At 48.9% G+C, this 19,052-nt stretch overlaps 1 protein-coding gene across 13 annotated transcripts in view; it reads left to right on the top strand.

Annotated features, from left to right (window-relative positions):
• Positions 1–18,922, top strand: part of ENOX2 (ecto-NOX disulfide-thiol exchanger 2) — a 54,212-nt gene extending 35,290 nt beyond the window's left edge. For all 13 annotated transcript variants that reach the window (XM_075106400.1, XM_075106399.1, XM_075106404.1 and 10 more), the window contains 7 exons: positions 5,763–5,877; positions 8,871–9,052; positions 11,015–11,122; positions 11,955–12,011; positions 13,227–13,335; positions 14,492–14,577; positions 18,568–18,922. In XM_075106400.1, the coding sequence (XP_074962501.1) occupies positions 5,763–5,877; positions 8,871–9,052; positions 11,015–11,122; positions 11,955–12,011; positions 13,227–13,335; positions 14,492–14,577; positions 18,568–18,699 (789 nt within the window). In that variant the 3' untranslated portion in view covers positions 18,700–18,922. The remainder of the gene's footprint in view (positions 1–5,762; positions 5,878–8,870; positions 9,053–11,014; positions 11,123–11,954; positions 12,012–13,226; positions 13,336–14,491; positions 14,578–18,567) is intronic.
• The last annotated feature ends 130 nt before the right edge of the window (positions 18,923–19,052 follow it).

Below are 19,052 nucleotides of genomic sequence, written 5' to 3'. Positions count from 1 at the left end.
CGTGAAGAAGTGTTTGCCTAATGCTGCCCGGTAATTCTCTGGAACACCAGGTTTTTTGGTTCCCAGTCGTGGATTGCCCTCAGTACTTCCAGCACGCAGCCATCCTGCGGGAGCGTGCCTGCGTCTGTGTAGATTAGGCAGAGCTGAGAGTGGAGATGCTTCATGACACCTACCCAGGTGAAGGCAGTGGTAAAAGACAAGTGTATTCTGACGTGCTTGTTTACTCCTAGGAAAGAGGACTCTCGTGGGCAAGCCGTAGAGTAGCAAATGAAGAGCAAGGTTAACCTGCAACCACAGCGTCTTGTTCACTCACTTTCGGTACGATGCTGAAGTCCTGTTCAGCTACTCCTTCTCAGATCTCTTCTGCAATATTTAGGTGTCTGTCTCAAAACTAGAGGCTGAAGCCAAGAACACACATATTCTACCCAAATCCTTGCAGCATGCCGGTCCATCAGGCATGTACGCTGATTTCTGTGAGGGGTTTGAAGGCCAGGCTACGTTAAAGTCGCCTGTGCAGCACGTTAGTGCCAGGCGGGGTATTCTGATGCGCCTGGAAGAAATTACTTTTGTGATTACTTCTTTCCTGACAGTGCTCAGACAGGAAAGAAATGGCACGCAAATGTTTTAAAATATTATGTTTCCGATACCTTTGTATTGAACATTACAGTGTTAAAAGAGTTTAGTGATTTCACTAGGTAGCTACAACTCTGCAAGAACACCAGGCTCACAGAACATCACCAGCCATATCTCCGAGGTGCTCTGTAAGCTATCCCCTTTTCCTCATGCAGTACTAGGCACAGGTCTCAGCTCCACGGGATCCCCCTGGTCTTGTCCCAGTGTGAAACAGAACAGGTTTGCTTAAACAACCCGTGAGAGCCTTAGTCTGGGTTGTTAGTCTTAACTGTGTTAAAATACCATCTTTTATTTTTTTTTTTTTACTGAGTCTGTAATAGTGAGCGTCTGAAAAGAAACCTCTTACTCTCTGAGGCATGTTACTTTCTGTGAAAGACACAGGATTGTCTCAGCCAGGGTATGGGAATGAAAGAAGCAGGTCACTATATGCTTGCATATAGGAGGGATCTTACAGGGTTGCTTTTGGTGAAATGGTAATTAATCCAGCAAGATGTAGGTTATCCTTACTTTCATGTACGTGTCAACATTAATCTTCAATGAAATGGTGACCCATTGATATTCTTGTGTATATGTAACATTAACCAAGAGAAAAAAAGTGTGTCAAGCAGCTGATTTAAGCCTCTCTCCATAGATCTCATCTGCAAAGGCATAAATGACAAGATTTGAAGGAAGAACGTGATTTATAGGCAGGAGAAATAGCTTTTCTGGAACGAGATTGTACATGTGTCATTCTTGTTTCTATAGAGAAAGAGGTCACGTGTAAGAGCTATATGGGCTTTGCTTTCTTAACCTTCATGATATAGTAATAAAGAGCATTGACCTTTGTCTGCAAAGCAGAAACAGGATAAAGTTTTCTGTTAGGTTATTTATGTTAGGAGTTTCATACGGCCTCTTACAAGATTTGTCTTCCAGGCTGCTTATGCACAGAACCACAGAACAGTTTGGGTTGGGAGGGACCTTTGCAGACCACCCCGTCCAACCCCTGTGCCGTGGGCAGGGACAGCTTTCACTGGGTGAGGTTGCTCAAAGCACCGTCCACCCTGACCTTGGACACTTCCAGGGTTGGGTCGTCCACAGCTTCTCTGGGCAGCCTGCTCCAGCGTCTCACCACCCTCGTGGAAAAGCATTTCTTCCTTATGTCCAACGTAAACTTGCCCGCTTTTAGTTTAAGCCCATTGTTGCCCCTTGTCCTGTCGCTACAGGCCTTGATAAAAAGTCTCTCTCCGTCTTTCTTGTAAGCTCCATTTATATATTGAAAGGCCACTGTGAGGAGTACAAATTCAGTAACACATTATCCTCTCTGCATATTACATATTGAAAGGGTGCAGTAAGGTCCCCCTGGAGGCTCCTCCAGGCTGAACAACCCCAACTCCCTCAGCCTTTCTTTATAGCAGAGGGGTTCTAGCCCTTGGACCATTTCTGTGGCCTCCTCTGGACCCGCTCCAACAGGTCCATGTCCTCCTTGTGCTGGGGACCCCAGAGCTGGACGCAGGGCTCCAGGGGGGTCTCACCAGAGCAGAGTGGAAGGGCAGAATCCCCTCCCTCCACCTGCTGGCCGCCCTGCAGGTGATGCACCCAGGACATGGCTGGCCTGGGCTGCGAGTGCACATTGTCAGCTCATGTCCAGCTTTTCATCCACCAGTTACCCCCAGGTCCTTCTCAGCCAGGCTGCTCCCAGTCCCTTCATCCCCCAGCCTGTACTGGGGGTTGCCCTGACCTAGATGCAGGACCTTGCACTGGGCCTTGTTAAACCTCATGAGCTTCACATGCGCCCACCTCCTCCAGCCTGCCGAGGTCCCTCTGGTTGGCATGCCTTCCCTCTAGCGTAAATCTTCCTGTGGTTCTGAGTTTTTCTAAAGTATCAAGTTCCTTATAACAAACTTGGAAAACAAGTCTATCCCAGCAAAGCCAGAAGTCGTCTTTCACCTTTAAGATAATTTAACATCAAAAGTAAATCTGGAAAAAGTTGACAGGCTGGTGATCTGTGACTGCCGCTATGTTGGGTACACGCAGGCCACCCTCCCGCATCGCTGCCTGAGAAAAATCTGTAGCGGTGGGTAATACCCAGCCAGGGGCGTTCTGGTGATTGATCCTCCACAATGTTGGAAAACTCTAAATGACACTGTGTTCCTGGGACGTTTCCAGCTGTGATCTCCCCATGAGACTGCACTTCTGGGACTTCCCTTCCAAATCCCACTGAGTCAAACCTTTCATAGTAGTTAGAGGACTTAACATTTAGTTTCATACCTGATAAGCCAGGTGGAGAGTCTGATTCAGATTATGCCTCTACTTTGAGTCCTAGTGCTCCTGTTCTTTCCTGCTTACTCGGATCTCTTACTATGGCTGGGGTGGGAGCACTCTCTCCGTTTGGAGCTGTCTTTTGTTCCAAGGTAAGTTCTCCCGGTGGGAAGAGGCTGTGAGAGCACTGGTGAGGCCTCTTCCAGGAGTACTTGCTGCAGGAGGACAGCCTGCTGGGCTCCCCCAGCTTTAGGGCCTTCTCTTAAAGGAAGGTGGACCCGCAAGATGCATCTTCTTGGTACAGCTTTTGGCAGAAGTTAATCCTGTGGATCACCGCATTGGAGGAGAGCCTGGCGGGCAGCTCAGGGCATGGGTGTGTGTTGGCGAGTCATTAGGCTAGGCCAGGGTTTTACTTTTATCAATGGTGACTTAAGGTGGTTTTCCCAGGCGGTGTTGGCAGGTCCTGTAGCTGCAGGAAGCTCGTTAAGAAGGCACGAAAGCTTGAGACCTGGTGAGCCACCATGCTATGGTAGCTACTAGCCAGCATATTCCTTTGTTTAGGAAGGGCCTAACTCAAGAGTTTGGCTTCTCTGATGCTTTTTCCTCTCCCATCAAGGGCTCCCCCTTGGACGCAGTCAGGGCACTGGTGAACCATGGCATATCCTGCTGTGCAGCCCAGCCAAGCCTGGCCCCTCTGCGTGCCATACTGTGCGCAGCCTTCTCCAGCTTCGAGTCCACTTTAGGCTTTCAGCTGTTGAGCAGAGTCAGATAAAGATGGTGGGAAGATTTTCTTCTGATCTTCAACCCAGTTGCCTTTTTATGGGTGGTCCCTAGCGTAGGCAGCAGCTGCTTTGGAAGTGTAGCCAGTGCTGCCCATCGCACTGGGACCTGCCTTGTTCTTGCCCTTTCCCCATTGCTGTCCCCAGGGTGTCTGTTCGTTCAAGCTGAAAGCATGGCTGGTTTCCCTGTTGGCTGCTCTTGGTGGAGGTGTGCCAGTGCTGGCAGGCAGAGTTTTTGAAAGTTTCAGGCCACTAGAGTAAAATCTACAAAAAGCTGGGCATTGATTTTATTGCATAAGCAAATCTTCTATATCTTTTCTCCTGTGGCTGTTTCTGGGGTGTGTAATCCAAGTGAAGGTGTGGTAAATTGGCATTGGGTAGGGACACTTGCTGCCTGTGCTAGCCTCTAGTAAGTATTGACATCTCCATCTCCTTGAATAACTGGATGTTGTTTTCTAATGTTGCTTGTCCTGCCCTGCAGAGGGGATGGAGAGGCTGAGCTCTCTAGGTGTTTCCTGGCCTTGCAGACGGGCTGATGCGTGTCTGTGCAGAGCTCTGTCTGCCCAGACCGAGCTGGCCGGAGCAGGGGATCTTGTCTGGGGGAGCAGGTGGGGTTGGCTGGTTCTGCCTGGGCAAGGCAAACGGAGCGGAAAGGACACGCACAAGCGGGAGCTGAGGTGGCTCAGGGACCAGCGTAGGAGGTAGCATCTCCGTTCCTTTCTGATCCCTGACGTACACGAAGGCTGTGACGGAGAGTGGAGAGGATCCCGGCAGCTGGAGGGAGACTCGCAGTAGTGCAGGCTGAGCGCCGGGCGCTGGCACGGGGAGAGAAGCTTCAAAACATGCCAGGGTTGATAAGGGTCAGGAGGTGCCTGGGCAGACTCTGGCCTCTGTCTGTGTACTTGCAATTCCTGCTTCTAACTGGCACGGCCTCTGTCGCAGGTAGGTTTTGTTGCTGTAGCTGTGCAGCTGCACGGAGGAGACGTGGAGCGGGAAGGAACGGAGCGGGCAGCGCTACGGGTGATGGGTACGGCCAGGCTGCGGCAGGGCAAGGAGGCACGCGGCGAGGTAGCAGCGGGCGCCGGGCAGGATATGTTGGATGGCAGGAGAAAGAAATGCCAGGGAGGTGAGTCAGCTAGCAGCCAGGCGGCGTGCGCCAGGAGGGGACGTCACCGGTGGAGGCGCTCTCGGAGTTAATTATTAAGAGAAGTCATTGTTGTGAGGTTAATTAAGAGGGTTTTATTGATGATTAAACTATGATTGAATGATAATTAACTGATGATTGATTTATAATTAAATGGTAATCAAATGGTGATTAAGCAATAATTGAATGGTAATTAAACGGTGATTTGACAGCGGTGGTGATTTGACAGCGATTAGATGGCAGTCAAACACTCTACTGCTTACTACGCTTCTAATAATTAAGCTTTAACTGTACACCTATATAAAAATAATGTTGCTAGCACACAATATACTTTTAGGCGTAACGTAAAATGTCACTTAACTCATCGTAGATATGAGATGCTGGGTGTCTCAGCCTTGAGTAACCTTGAGAGGTGTACCCGTTCAAGGGAGACCACCGCTGTGCAGCCTGCTGCCGTAGCGGAGAGCTCAGTGAGCTCAGGGGGCTGCAGGTATTTATAGTGTCAAGTGCTGGGCGCGTAGTCAAACCCCGCTTTGGTGTATGTGCGGGCGTGCAGCTGTGGCGGCTTTAGTTTGGTCTAGTCTAGAAGGGTGCTGCAAGCAAGAAGACGTGAGGTGGTGACCCAGCGGAGGTTACGAGGTTGGGCAGCGCTGAACGTAGGAGAGGCAGGGCAGATGCGGGGAAGAGGGTTCACCGAGAAACTGCACCGTGGGCAAGGCTAGCTGCCTGCCCGGGGGCAAAGAGCAGGAGGGAGACCAAAGGGTTAGTAGTACCAATAGCACTGACAGATTGGCTGGTGCTAGATATTGTCCTTGACCTAATAGTCTGTGCCGAGTTCTTTTTATCATTTCCCCTTTCTTGTGTCATGGCGTTGCATTTTGCAGACTTAGATTTCAGCATCTTTTTATCCAACCACTCTGATCCTTGTAATCTGTATTTTAAAAAACCCTCTACTTTCTGAACCTTAGGAAATTCGTAACATTCATAATGATGAACTAATGGGTATTCGAAGAGAGGAGGAAATGGAAATGTCTGATGAAGAAATAGAAGATCCATCAGAGATGAAAGAAACGGAAGAATCAGGTAAAATCACTTTTTACAGCTCATAAACGAAGTACTTGTCTCTTCAGTGGTATCTTTCAGGAGCCCCATTCTGACTGTTTTGTAGCCCAGAATTGTCACAGGCAGAGTAAAACCAACTGCAGTTACCTAAGTTGTTTTCCCCTCGGTGCCTGGCGTGAGGTCCTCTGCACAGCCGCTCTGCGCGGAGCACCCTGCTTTTGCAGCTACACCGCCGTTGACCCGAGCTCTCCCGTTTCACTGCACCGCCGATGCCTGCCCAGCACTGGAGGCACGTTTACCCAGCAGCAGATCCCCGTCCCGAGGCGCTGGGTTTCGGTGGTACTCTGAGCGGCAGCTGGGCCAACAGCAGCGCCGGGTGAGGGAGCAGCAGGGGTGGGCGGTGGTAGATGTGGCTGTAGCCTTAGCGCGGGGCTGTGCGGTGAGCTGAGTGCTCCTGTGTCGTACAGCTTGGAATGCCCGTGCCCGTGGCTGGGACTAACATAAGAACTGGCCAAATGCCTCTTCTCCCTTCGTCTGCAGGAAATAAAAGATGAGTAGTACAGAAATGCGTTGGAGGTCTTTCCTGGATATTGAGGTTACAAAGTCAAACATGCAGCTTAGGAAAAGCCATCGTGAAGGTTGTCTGGGAAATCTTACGTTCCAGTAACAACAACATAGCCAGTGTCAATGCCAACTCGTTATAAAGGGGAGGAAGAAAAGTGGAGCCAAACTGGTTGTACTGGTTCACACAAATGCCATGCAGCCGTACACTCACAAGCATTAAGACGCGTCCCCGAGCAGCCTGTGCAGTAGTCGGGATGTGTCAGGATGTCTGGAGACACACCAGGATGTGTCTCCAAATGGTCTGCCCAGCATGCAGGCGCCAAGACACTTGTATCTGTCCGGGATGCCTTCGGGTGTCATGGAGGACAAGGGACACCAGCTTTTGAGTCCTCCTGATGCCCTCTGGGTCCCTTCTAGGTTGGTGAGCCTCTACTGGTTTGGGCTCTGCCTTGTGGTACCTGTTAGGATCTTCTGCCTCTCCGTTCTGTTCCCCTCTGTGAATTGTTTAGATTTATTCACTTTCCCATTCTCTCTCTCTTCCTGCTATAATTTCTTAAAAGACTTGAATCTGGTCTCTAGGCCATCAGTGGGCGGCCCTGGCTGTGACTCTGGTAAGCACCCCGCTGAGGGCCATGCTGTCCGTCTGAGGGGACAGAGGCTGGCAACGCTGCGTGCCGCGGTCGGTGAGCTGTTCCAGGGCTGCTTCCAACTGTTGCTTCTCACATGCCGCCAGTGGAGTTAGAAAAGTCTTTGGTCAAGGTTGCTTCCAGTTTATTCTCAGAGGATGAGAACCTGGGGTGAGCCTGCTGTAGCGACCTTTCTGTTCAAGCTGAACTAACATTTTCATGCCTTCAAGGCATTTTCCAGGTGCCCTTTTCCACCAGCCCCTGACTCCATCTAAGCAAAATTTTTCTGTGGTCTATTTTACCAGACTCTAAATGCTCTGACTTGCTCATCATGCTTTGCTTAGATCACCTGAGGAGAAGCAGCAGGGTCCTTATGTTTGTCTTAAGCAATGTAGTTTATCCGTAAGCTGTCTTCTGCCTCAGCGAACTGTGAAAGGCCCCTCCCTCCAAACATTTCTGCTAAAAACATCTAGTCTTTTCTTCCTTCTGAATTTGCTTTGCTGGAATAAGCAGCAGGGCATCTGCTCGGACACCTCCACTGTCTCAAAAGGTGCCTTGCTGAGACACCTGCACTCTCAGAAACACAGCAACTTTTTCCTGCTGGTACTGAGCGTTTCACTGGCAAGCGGGCACCGATCTCGTTGACTACCCCGAGTGTTTCAGTGATGTTCAGGCACGCATGGCCTGGGCTGTGCTAGGGAGGCTATTTATAGGCTGTCATTGGAAGGCTTTTCTTGCCTGACGGTGGTCTCACCTCTCCCTCGTTGTTCCTAAACCTGCCAGAGCAGCATACAGGCTTGTTTACGTGTGTCTCTCTTTCAGCTGTAGTGGAAGCTTAGAGAGTCTCCTCTCCTGGCCCTGCTGTGTGGCCAGATGGTGAGTGGGAGCCATGAGTAGACCTGACAGCCAAATGACCAGGCAAAATCTGTCTGTTCTTTGCCTTCCTAAAGAGCAAGGGCTTACCCTGGAAACTGCCTTTTTTGTCCAGATCCATTTTAGGGAGTTAATTCATTTCCACCTTGGTTTTCTGATACAAGGAAAGCAGGTTTTGATCTACTGAATATTGCCTGCTGTCCTTCCTTTTGAAATGTGTAGCTGTGGTGTCCAACACATATTCCCTGGCTGGGAGAATGAGTCGGGGCAATTAGATAAAGCCCCCCAAAGCCCACCCTTTGCCCACGCAGCGTGGTTTGTCTGGCTTCCCTGTCTTCTGATACAGTGTGTGAGTCCCAGGCAAAGGTACCTCCCCGTGCTCTGGCCATGGCCCAAGTACGGGAGGATACTAACAGGGCTATGGGATGTCAGGCTGTGCCCCCCACATCGTGGGTGTGTTTTGGAACCTGCCGAAGCTGTCTTTGCAGCCACGATGTTATAAAACCTAACCCCTTCCTGAATTTATCAAGCCCTGTGTGGGCACTAGACTGATGCAGGTGTTTCATCCTGTGACTTGATGGGGACGTTCTTCTGGCTGAAGGTGCCAGTGGAGCCTGTCGCAAAGACTTTTGGTGGTGTTGGTCAGCAAACCTGTTTCCTTGCCAGCATGGCCACTTCACCCCAGTATGTTCTTTTGCTGCTTTTTCTTTTCTCTTTTTTTCCCGTCCAACCGAAATACTGCATTCACCACTGAGAGTTGCTCTTTGTCCAGAGCAGCTTGTTTTTCTAAACAGACGCTGCAAAGGGTGCTTGGGAGAAATTCATTTTGGTGCTCTTGATTTGTAGCTGGGCAGTGGGAGCTACGGAGCCACTGTGCGCCGGGGGAGAGCACCCAAGGACTTCTTGCCCCTGGTTCTTTGACTTTTGATCCCTGCCTGCCTTGTTCTCCAGCGCTGGTATCACAGGTGGAAGCCCTGAAAGAAGAAAACGACAGTCTGCGCTGGCAGCTGGACGCCTACCGGAATGAGGTGGAGCTGCTAAAGCAGGAGCAAGGCAAAGCGAGCAGGGATGAAGACACCACCAAGGAGCAGCAGATGAAGCTTCTCCAGCAGGCTCTGCAGGGGATGCAGAAGGTGGGCCCAGACTTTTCTATAGCTATGGCCTCGCTACACAGGCAAGGGGGCTGTGATGTGGAGCAGAAACACAAGCAAACGCATTTTGTTGTTCAGTGGGATCAAAACTGGCAAATGGGAGCAGCTTGCTGTCACTTCCAGTGTGGCCAAAAAAATGCCAAACATCCAAACATTCCAAACAGTGATAGTATGTGTATGAACTGATCAGTCACATAGTTTATGGATTCCTTGTGTGCTCTTTGCTCGACTGCACTGTGACTTCTGAAGTACCGAGTCTGTGCTTACCCGCTCCGTAACCGTGTGACATCCTGGTTACTGGCATGAGCAAGACAGTGGGAAACCCCAAGCTTGCTTTGACATTACTGGGCTTTCGTTCTCACGGAAATGTGTAGGGCACGTCTTGTTCTTTGGCATTTCCCTGGGCTGAATATCAAGTGGTTTGGGTCCTCGTAAACCTTAACAGCAGCCCTTGGGATATTAAAGCAGACTGATAACCAAGCGTATAGAGCATCTAACAGTTCAGGTAAGCGCTTTGTTAAAGCAAGAACCAGCAGTGCCTTGAAGGCTGTGGTCGTACTCTGGATGAACCTGACATATGAACTGGCAGCGCTGGTGTGTGTGATGTGGGGGCTGGCAGGAAAAGCCTTCTGTGGTCACTGTCCGCCTTCAGCATGGGAGGAAATGGCAGGAATTGCGGGACACAAGATTTCCCTTTTTGCAGGTGTCGGGCAGGTCAAGTTTCTCTTTACGCCGCTGCCAGGGTGAATGGTGCTGGGAGAATACTCCTGATGAAAAAAGATGCTGGTTTTTTGTAACTATTAATGAATAGGATTATGAATTTTTTTTTCCTTCTAGTTGAGGGAGAAAAATATTAAACAACTGATTGGGGGTGTTTTAAGCATGGAAGAAAACATTCACTGAAATAGATATATGTTTATGTATCCTGGTGACTGAGGAAAGCTGCTAGGCCAGTGCCTTTGCCATATTAGGGTTTAAGTTTTTCTCCTTCTTGTGATCTGAGGGAGGCCCAGGGTGACTCGAGCACTGGGAGGCCCAGTGCTGTTACCAGTTTGCTGAGCACTGTTTTCTCTGGCTCTAACGGGAGATCAGTCACACCTTTCCTCTGTCGCCTGTGTTGCTTTGTTCAGCTAAGTTTATGCTTTCCCTGTGGGCGCATTCAGGAGTGCAAATTTGCTCTGAAAGCGGACGGTTATACCCACAACCGCAGCTCGGTTCTCCTTGATAGATACCAGGTCACGCTTGAAAATGTCATTCCGCTTACCTCTGAGGTGCGGGTTGTGGCTCACTAGCCAGCCTTTCCCCCGAGCCTTGCTAGCTGGGGGGTGCCCAGCTTGCTGTGGTGTTTGCTGGAAGCGCCCTGCACCTCTGGGCTGGTGCCCAGTGTGGGGAGCCGTCATCGTGTTTTTCTGCCACGTGGAATTGTGCAAATAATAGGTGCAAATCTCCTTACGTAGCAGCTGTTTCAGAGTATTTTCTTAAATTGCAAGATGCCTCTGTATTAACGTGGGGCTGGAGATCCAGGAAGACTTTAAGGTGACTTCCCCAGGTCACTGGTTTCTGTGCTGCTCTTTCCCATGCGCTGGCTGCTTGTACGGCCACAGCGTGAGCCGGACTGGTGGCAAGGAGGGGTGAGCTTTAACGTGGGTCAGGCCCGCAGGCTAGCGCACACCACATGCTTTATTTCAGGGACAGTGAAGGTTTGTTGATGACGGAATTACTGCCCCATGTTTACAAAGTCATGCTTTTTTTGTATGCTAATAGGCAAAGGGGTTTCTAAGGTACATTGTAGAAAAGATTTCTTCTCATTGTATACTTAACCTTTTAATTGTTGTGAGTATGATCTGTCTGGTTTTCATGGAAAAGCCCTTATTCATTGTATAATTTTTAAATAGCAGGAGGTGAAAGGCAGGTTAAGAACTGAGCTTATCTTTTCTCTTCCAGCATCTTTTGAAAGTACAAGATGAATACAAAAAGAGAGAAGCTGAGCTAGAAAAAGTGAGAGAAGACAAACTAAAAATAGAAACGTTATTAGAAAACCTGAAGGAGCAGGTATGTGCCATCCCAGGGCTTCCTTATGCTCAGAAGTAAATGCGGTCCTTGGATTTCATGGTCCATCACGAGTGCAGTGAAGGACAGAGTGTAGAAGATGCCTAACCCTGGCTTAGGAGCAGTTGTCTTTGGAAAGCTAGAAGAAATTACCTGCCAAATTGGAGGATGTTTGTCGGTAATGAACTTGCTGATTGCTTCATGTGCCAGCGAGACAACCTACATAAGCAGCTGTATAAATAAAAGATGAACTTTCATTTTATAGCGTACAGCGGTATTGCAGCTGAAATGTGTTTTTCTGCAACCTGAGCTTTAAAAGATAAGGAAAAATGGATTCAATTATCAAACATTGATTTTTAGATTTTCATTTTAGGGATGTGTTTGATCGGACCTCCATAAAACACTATTGAATTGGAAGTTTTTGTCAGTGTTATAATATTCTTGTGCTTGCTGGATTTATTCTAAAGATAAATACATACCGTTTCTTCTCAGGTGTGATCCACTCTGTCTTTTGATTGCGGACCCATGCATGAATTTAAACTTGCTTGGTCCTCTCCTCTGTAGCACAGTCACAGTTGTACAGGGTAGACAAGAAATGTTACGCAGCACTTCTCACTGAGGCCCATGGAGCCGAATCCTACCTCTTGTCTCAGATTTTCAACCTTTAGCACCACCTTTTTGTGCCATGAGCTGGGAGGATAATAAACGTCTTTCTAGTAATTAAGAATGTCTGTGTCCCAGTAATCCTCAGTGCAGGAGCTTCAGTGCCTGATATCAAAGAACAGAAATAACGGACTATCTTCAGTAATCTTTCCTTTTCTTTACCTCTGTGTAGCAAAGCATAGCAGATGAAGAGGACAAGGAGAGAGATGCGGTTGATTGTCAAGGCAACGTAAGTCTCAAGAGTTTCTTTTCTGCTACTTCAGTCAGAATATCTTACTGAGGGCAGTAATGATGCTTTGCTGTAAAATGAGCAATTTTTTAAAGCCTGTTTGTTGTGAAGCGTGTAAGTGTGTACGGACAGACTGTCTCTATGTACAAATTAAAATCCTCGAGTCGTCCATTGCCAGCAGCTTCTGGCTGGAAGAACAGCAGGTAGTCGCAGCGCCGTGGTGTAGAGATGGGTTTTGGTGTGCAGGATAATTTGTTGTGCCGTTCTTTCAACTGGCCTTCAAAATCATCTGGTGGCTCTCCGAGAGAAACCGGGCGGTGCGTTCCCAGCGTAACACTGCTGGCTGAGCTGCTGTCCCTGTGCCAGCCTGAGGCTAGCTCCCTTACCACAGTGCAGACCTTTACTTTCTCCTGCAAAAGCAAATTATAACCTGCTTAGGCCAGGACTGCACAGTTTCAGTCCTGCGTGGCTGATAATTGCACTGGCATAGGCAGCAAAGCAAACCCGAGGGACCGTTTAATTCTGTCTCTGTTACTGGCCCAAGTCCAGTCAACTTCACTAATGACTGGAGGCTGTTTCCAATTATAGCTGTCAGTAGCTCTCAGACCACTGGAATTCCGCATAAAACTTTGGAAAAAAAAGAAAATCCTGCTTTTAGTGCGCCCACTAAGTCTTTGCATCACCGGCAGTCTTTTGTTTATTTTTGGGGATAATAAATTATGCAAAATTGTGTTTTACTTCCATACCACAAACTCCAGTCAAGGACAGTCAGATCCTAAACGCTTTGCAGCCGTTGGGCTCTTGGTTAATTGTTTTGCCTCAGTTTAGGCATCTCAAAAATAAACATCTGCATCTGCATTAGTCACTGCAAGGCTTTCTTTCTAGTCTGTTTTTTATTATTTAAAATAAGGCCCTTCTAGAGCAGACGTCAACCGGCGAACAGGTCTGATAAAGTGCGCGTTGTGGCATCCCGCTTAACTTCGCGGGCTTTTGGTCTGACTTGCGAATTCAGACACAGCGGCATGAACATAGCTGTACTTTGGAAGCGTTTTGCGAAATAAACAGTACATACAGCAATGCGATGAATGGAATGACTCACAGAAACAGGAAAACAAAAATACAGGCTCTGTCGAGCCTGACCGAGCGGCCGCTTGATGTGTCAGCGTGCCTGCTGTGCTGCTGGGGTGCGGAACCGGCCCTGTGGTTTTTTTGCAGGAGAGCAGTACCGCCAGAGTTTGTGCGTGCAGCCAGGAGAAGGAATGTCCAGCTGAGAAGACACTGAGCAATAGCCCTGTGAAATCTGAACGAGAAGTTCTGTTAGTCGGTAAGCTCTTCTGGTGGGCTCGGTGACGGTGCTGGAGACCTGAACTGAGCGGGACATACTTCAGGGTGGCCTCGCAGCTCCCGCTGGCCGCCTCTTGGTTATGCCGGTGGAGGTGGGAGTCCTGGAACCAAGGAGAGCCTCGAGCTTTGGTGGGGTCAGGGTTTCACTTTGTGCTGGTGTGGAAATCTTGTGCCGTGCACCTTTCAGTCAAAACCACACGTGTGTAGAGGGGGCTTGTGCGCAGTGACAGTCCAGGTCGGCACATACAGGAGTGCAAGTTGCTCTTCTGGGAGGCATCGCTGAAGGTAGTGAGTTACAGAGGAGGGTCTGTCGTCATTCGGTTAGAGCCTGATCAACCTGACAGGATCCTAAGCGGTGTCGGAGGCTCCGAGACTTTAGTCAGCTTGAGCACTGCAGTGCCTCACGGTGTGGATGACCCTTGTGGACTCTCACAGCAGTAAGGCACACCGTTAGGTCAGGCATGCTGTGCCGTGGACCCCGAGCAGACAGGCTCTTCTAGATTTAGAAGCTGTAGCCAGAGAGGAAGGAAGGCTGGAGAAAAGTGGCAGGGAGAGAAGGCTAGGCTCAACGGGTTGAGAAATATTGCCAGCGTTTTCAAGGGATGCTCGCAAAGGGATTGGTGAGCACTGATTTGCAGGGCAGGTGCATCTGCTACCCTTTTTATTTCCTTTCCCCTTGCCATTCCTAGTAATATTGAAAAATAACCTAACACGGCATGCTACGGCCTTTCAGCCCAAAGCACTGGGTAGTTGGGGATTTTCTGGAGTCTTGAAAAGGAGGAACAGAAGTCCTTGTCTTGATGGGACAAGGCAATTTCTTTAGTTTATTGTCACTCAGCCAAGCTCTCCTTAGCCAACCCTCTGCATCAATAAATCATGTATTTTTACCCAGATGGATCTGTTTGTGCCAGATCACGTGGTGGTTTCTGCATGGAGAGGGAAGGGACTTTGGGGAAAACCAAAGGCATGGCCTTTTTCTGCAGGTGATGGTCAGAAATGCAAGTCAGTCTTTTTGATATGCAGTCCTGGCCATGAGCTGGAAAGGAGCACATGCTGTGCTGGTAGTAACAGAGAGCTGGTCTTCTCAGCTGGTTCTTGACTCACGAGAATGACTTTTGTGGTGTTCCTTCCTCCAGGAATAATTTCAACGTTTCTTCACGTGCACCCATTTGGAGCAAGCATAGAGTACATCTGTTCCTACCTGCAGCGTCTGGACAGCAAAGTAGGTGTTCCCTGAGCCAGCCCGGGCGGTGTGTCTGTGCCCCGAGTGTGTTTGCTCTGTGGGGCTGGTAGAGAGCTTCACCCGCTCCCTGGGAACGGTGCAGGGGTTGGACAGTAAGAACTGTGCATTGACGGGAATAATTTGCCGGAAGCGAACGAGGGAAGGGGTGAGCTTTCTTAGGATCACAGAACGGTTTGGGTTGGGAGGGGCATTTAAAGACCATCTCGTCCAGCCCCCTGCCAAGGGCAGGGACAGCTTTCACTAGGTCAGGTTGCTCAAAGCGACCCAGCTTCTGGCTTAGCCCTTACACAGCTTCATGTTAACATAAATACAGAGCTGAAGATGGTGGTCTTACTGCAGATGTTCATGTGTAATCCTGCTCGTAATTCAAGAACGCACTTTGATGGTAGCTGTGTTTTGCAGCAGTGAATCCCATCTTTAAAATCTCCATCTGAAATGTATTTTTGTTTATTCTGTTTAAGTTTCCTGCCTTTGTTTCCATCATCCTTATGACGTCTAAGGAAAAGAACAAAAAATCCGCCTCTTGCACACTGTTTATTATCTTCTAACATCTGCCATGCCACTGTTTATATACATTCTCTCCAAACTGAACAGTCATACTGGTTTTGTGTCTCTGAGCAAAGTTTTTCCATGTTTTGGATCTTGCAGCCCTTCGCTGAGCCTTTTCTGTCTCTGTTTTGATACTGTCAGTGAAGTCATCCTTAGGAAGGTGCTGTGCCAGGGCCTTCTGCTACAAAAGCATCAGCACTGGGTCACAGTCCCTGCTAGAGGGGCCTGTGCTAAGTGGAGGGATCACGTCCTGGGTGTAGGGGTCAAGATAAGGCGCAGGTTCCTCAGTACAACAAGAAGCTGCTGCTTCCTGCAGTATCTCTGTGTGTCGCAGGCTTCCGAGGGACTGCGCAAAGGCTTTTGAATGTTCAAGGAAATTACATCTTGCTCCTCTACCATACCGTTCTTCGGCTGTCTTAAAGCGCCCCAGGAACAGGAGACTTGCCAGCATGGGAGTCATCTCTTATGACTGGGACTTTTTCAGCTGCTTCTGTTTGTAACTTACTGTTTAATTTTCCCCACTCTGAGAAAGCACAGCTCGCTGGCCTCTTTTGAGGCTTGCTGCAGCCCTTTTAGGACACATCTAGTAATTTATCTTCTCATTCCAGTTCTGAACTTGTCTATAAGGTGAACAGCTGCCTTTATTTTTGTTTGGGGCTGCTAAAAAATGCCATCATAAAATTCACCTGACTTCTGGCCCTTCCTCTTTGGAATCTACAGTGTAGAAAAGGGCTACTGGAAGTTTCTACAACCAGCTGAGCAGAAAAGCCCTGTGAAAAGTGTATCCTCTGACCTTTGCAATGGCATCTGTCGTCTTTATTGTTCGCAACACTCAGGTAAATGCATCAGCCTGCTGACTTGCACAGGTCTCTTGGGCCTGGTCTCTTGAAAGGAGGTCTTCTCATTTGGTCTTCACGTTACATCTTAGCTCCTTTGTCTCCCTCTTCACTATTGCAGGAGCTAGGTATTAGCTGGGGGTGTTGCTTTTAGCATCTAACAGATCTTTGGGCTTAAGGTGGGATAGGAGTGGGGGAGCGCTTGAGAGCAGAACCTTGAAAACCTTCGTTCAAGAAATGAAGCTTCCAGCAGGAAAGGAAGAGCAATGTCTTTCTCCTGCTCCCTGCCCGTCAGTCAGGGTGGCCAGCAGGTCAGCAGAGGGGGCAGAAATTAAGATCAAGGGTCATTTGAAGCCATGAAATGGTCCTTACAGAAACCCTCTGTCGCACTGTGAGCATCGCAGGTGCTGGGGAGTGTAGGTGATGCTCCTCCCGGGGCGTCTGCTCTCTGCTTCATGTCTCGGGTTGGACCTCTGCCTTACCAAACCCGTTGCCATCCTGAGCTTGTGCGGTTTCTGTGTCTCTCCCAAAATTTGGACTGTTGTTTCTGCCTGATTGCGAAACAGCACGGTGACAAAAGCGCATTGACCAAATGAAAAATCCACCTTGCAAAGGAGGTGCTCTTGATCTTTTTCGCGTGTTGGGCGCGTTTTGAAAACCGCGGCCCTGCCATTCCCGCCAAAGGGATTTCACTCGTGCACTAATGCAGGCTTAAAAGCGAACAGACTTCCTGTGTATGTGGTCTTCCCAGCGGTAAGCGGCACCCTTGGAAGTGCTAAGTGCGCTCTTGGAAGTAAAAGCCTTTTCTCCCTAGCGAGGTGCTAGCTGAAAGCTCTAGTTCATGCTGCCGTACACAGAACATATGTGCATCAAAAGAACAACGTAACGCCTCCTTGAGACGGTCAGAGTCGAACACGAGTTCAGAAGGACGGTAGGGGAAGTGACTCAAGATTATCTCCTGGAAAATCCAGTTACGCATTGTGCTGGAGACCATGCAGTGGGGTCAGGCTTGACATCACCAAACAGTCAAACCGAGTCCAGTGTGGCAGGGGTGAAGACGAAACTTCAGCAGGAGGGAGCGGCGCTGAGGCGCGTGGTCGATACGCACCTGGCTTAAAGCGCATCCCCTGGAAACTCCCAGCGCTGCGGCTATAGAGCTGCAAACCCTGCAGACGGTAAGGGGAGCTAAACAGAGGCTGTGACCGTGGCAGGTCAGTGGAACGTATCTGAAGGATGTCACATTGCGCTGCGCTGTTGGAAAAGATCCATATTTTCATCCAAAAATACATCCTAATGCTCTGCCTAACCAGCAGGTGGGTGAGGTTATTGTGCAGAGACAGCTCTGAACATGTGTCACAGCAGTCCCAAATGCACAGCAGAAGCAATCTGGAATTCTTTTGAATATAACAAATAAGGCTTTAATTTTTCTGCTGCCATAAGAAAACCAGCGCGGGCAATTGAATATAAGATGGACATGGCCTTTGTGCTCTTTATATGGCCTGAAACTGTTAACTTGCAGCATCTTAAGGATTTTTTCACTTGCTGAACTTTAATTGTATCTACTGAATGCCTGAGCAGTCAAATTTATGGGCTTGCCCGCCGATGTGTGATTGACTTCTGATGCAAATTGTATAGCTGGTGTGTGACTGGGTAACGATGCTGGCGGGTACGTGCACTGCTTCAAGCCCACGAAAACACTACAGACGCTTTAGTTTCATCTCTTACAGGGCACAGCGTTGAGAAAAGGTTCAACTTTGCCAGTGTTTTTAGAAGTAAGATTTGGCTGTATGAGAAAACCATGTAACACGTTATTCTTCCTGCCACTGGGCATGTTACAAAAGCCTAAGAAGCTACCGTGGAGGGTGCTTCCTGAAGAAAGGTGCCACCAGTCATCTTGAAAGGCAGCAGGGCGATGCCCTGGGGCTGTGCCAGCGCTCTGGTCTGCTTAGGGGCAGGAGCTGGGGGGCTCATTCTCCCCCATGGGTCACCCACCTGAAACAGGAGCCTGCCTTCACAAGCCTTTGGTCTGACCTGCTCTAGCAAACCTGTCCACCTTATGTATTTAGGTTTGTTTCCTGCAGCGGCGTAACCTCCAGATCTTGTATCTTAGCTCTGTTTGAGCAGCTCCTGTGCTGTGGGGGACACGTAGCTGCACTGTAGGTGAATGCTGGTGACTGTTCAGAATGTGGGCATGAATTCCCCATGTCCCTAATTTCTGTACCCAGTAACTGAGAGTGCTGTTCCTGAAGCGGCGGTAAAAGCACTTACTGTTCAGTTACTTAAATGCTGGCAAGTTTTTAATTCATTTTCTTGCATTTCACAGTGGAAAAAATTAGGACGATCCTTTTAGCCTTATTTCTAGTGTTTGTCACATCTGCAGCCATCTCGCCCCGAGGTGTGACGGTAGCACAACCCTCACCCTCCCAAGATGATCGCCACGAGTGTTTGGACAGGACGTCTAGGGAAGGCCTAGGTGTGCTTTAGCAATTAAACGTGTTTGAGTTTGAATACTGCCAGTCGTTACAGGGCTTCTGTAACCAAAAGCGTCTTCATTTCTGGTGACATTTTCCTTCTGTCTTCGCAGATTTGCACCGCGGAAGTGGAAGTTCTCATGACTCGACTCCAGAACACGTTCAGGCAGGAGCTGAGTGGGGTTGGGGCCAGCCTAGAGAAAAGGTGGAAGTTTTGTGGCTTTGATGGATTGAAAATGACTTGAGCTTTGACTTAATGCTGAAAACAACAGCAGGGTATATACGCCAAGGAAACCTGGGATGCCTCTTACCTCTGTTCTTGATGATTATCTTGCCCATGTCACGGACTCGGGTGGTATAACGTGTAAGTCCAGAGCAGCACTGGAAGAAACTTCAAGTTCTGTAGCTTCTTTGATCAGTTATTTGTTAATAGGCAAGTGCTGTTCAATATATTTTGTGGAAAAAGCTCATGTCTGATATTTTTAAGCACAGCGTGTTGACTGTATGTTTCGCCAATGTTGTACGTGTTTTGTGTGCCCAAATCTCTCATCCTGTACCTTGTTTTTACCGGTAGGAACAGCCGTAGACTGTCCTCCAA

Source organism: Phalacrocorax aristotelis, chromosome 11 (genome assembly GCF_949628215.1).
Source record: "Phalacrocorax aristotelis chromosome 11, bGulAri2.1, whole genome shotgun sequence".
Taxonomy (NCBI): Eukaryota; Metazoa; Chordata; class Aves; order Suliformes; family Phalacrocoracidae; genus Phalacrocorax; species Phalacrocorax aristotelis.
The sequence above is the reverse complement of the archived record's forward strand: the minus strand, read 5'-3'. Positions and strand labels throughout refer to the sequence as shown.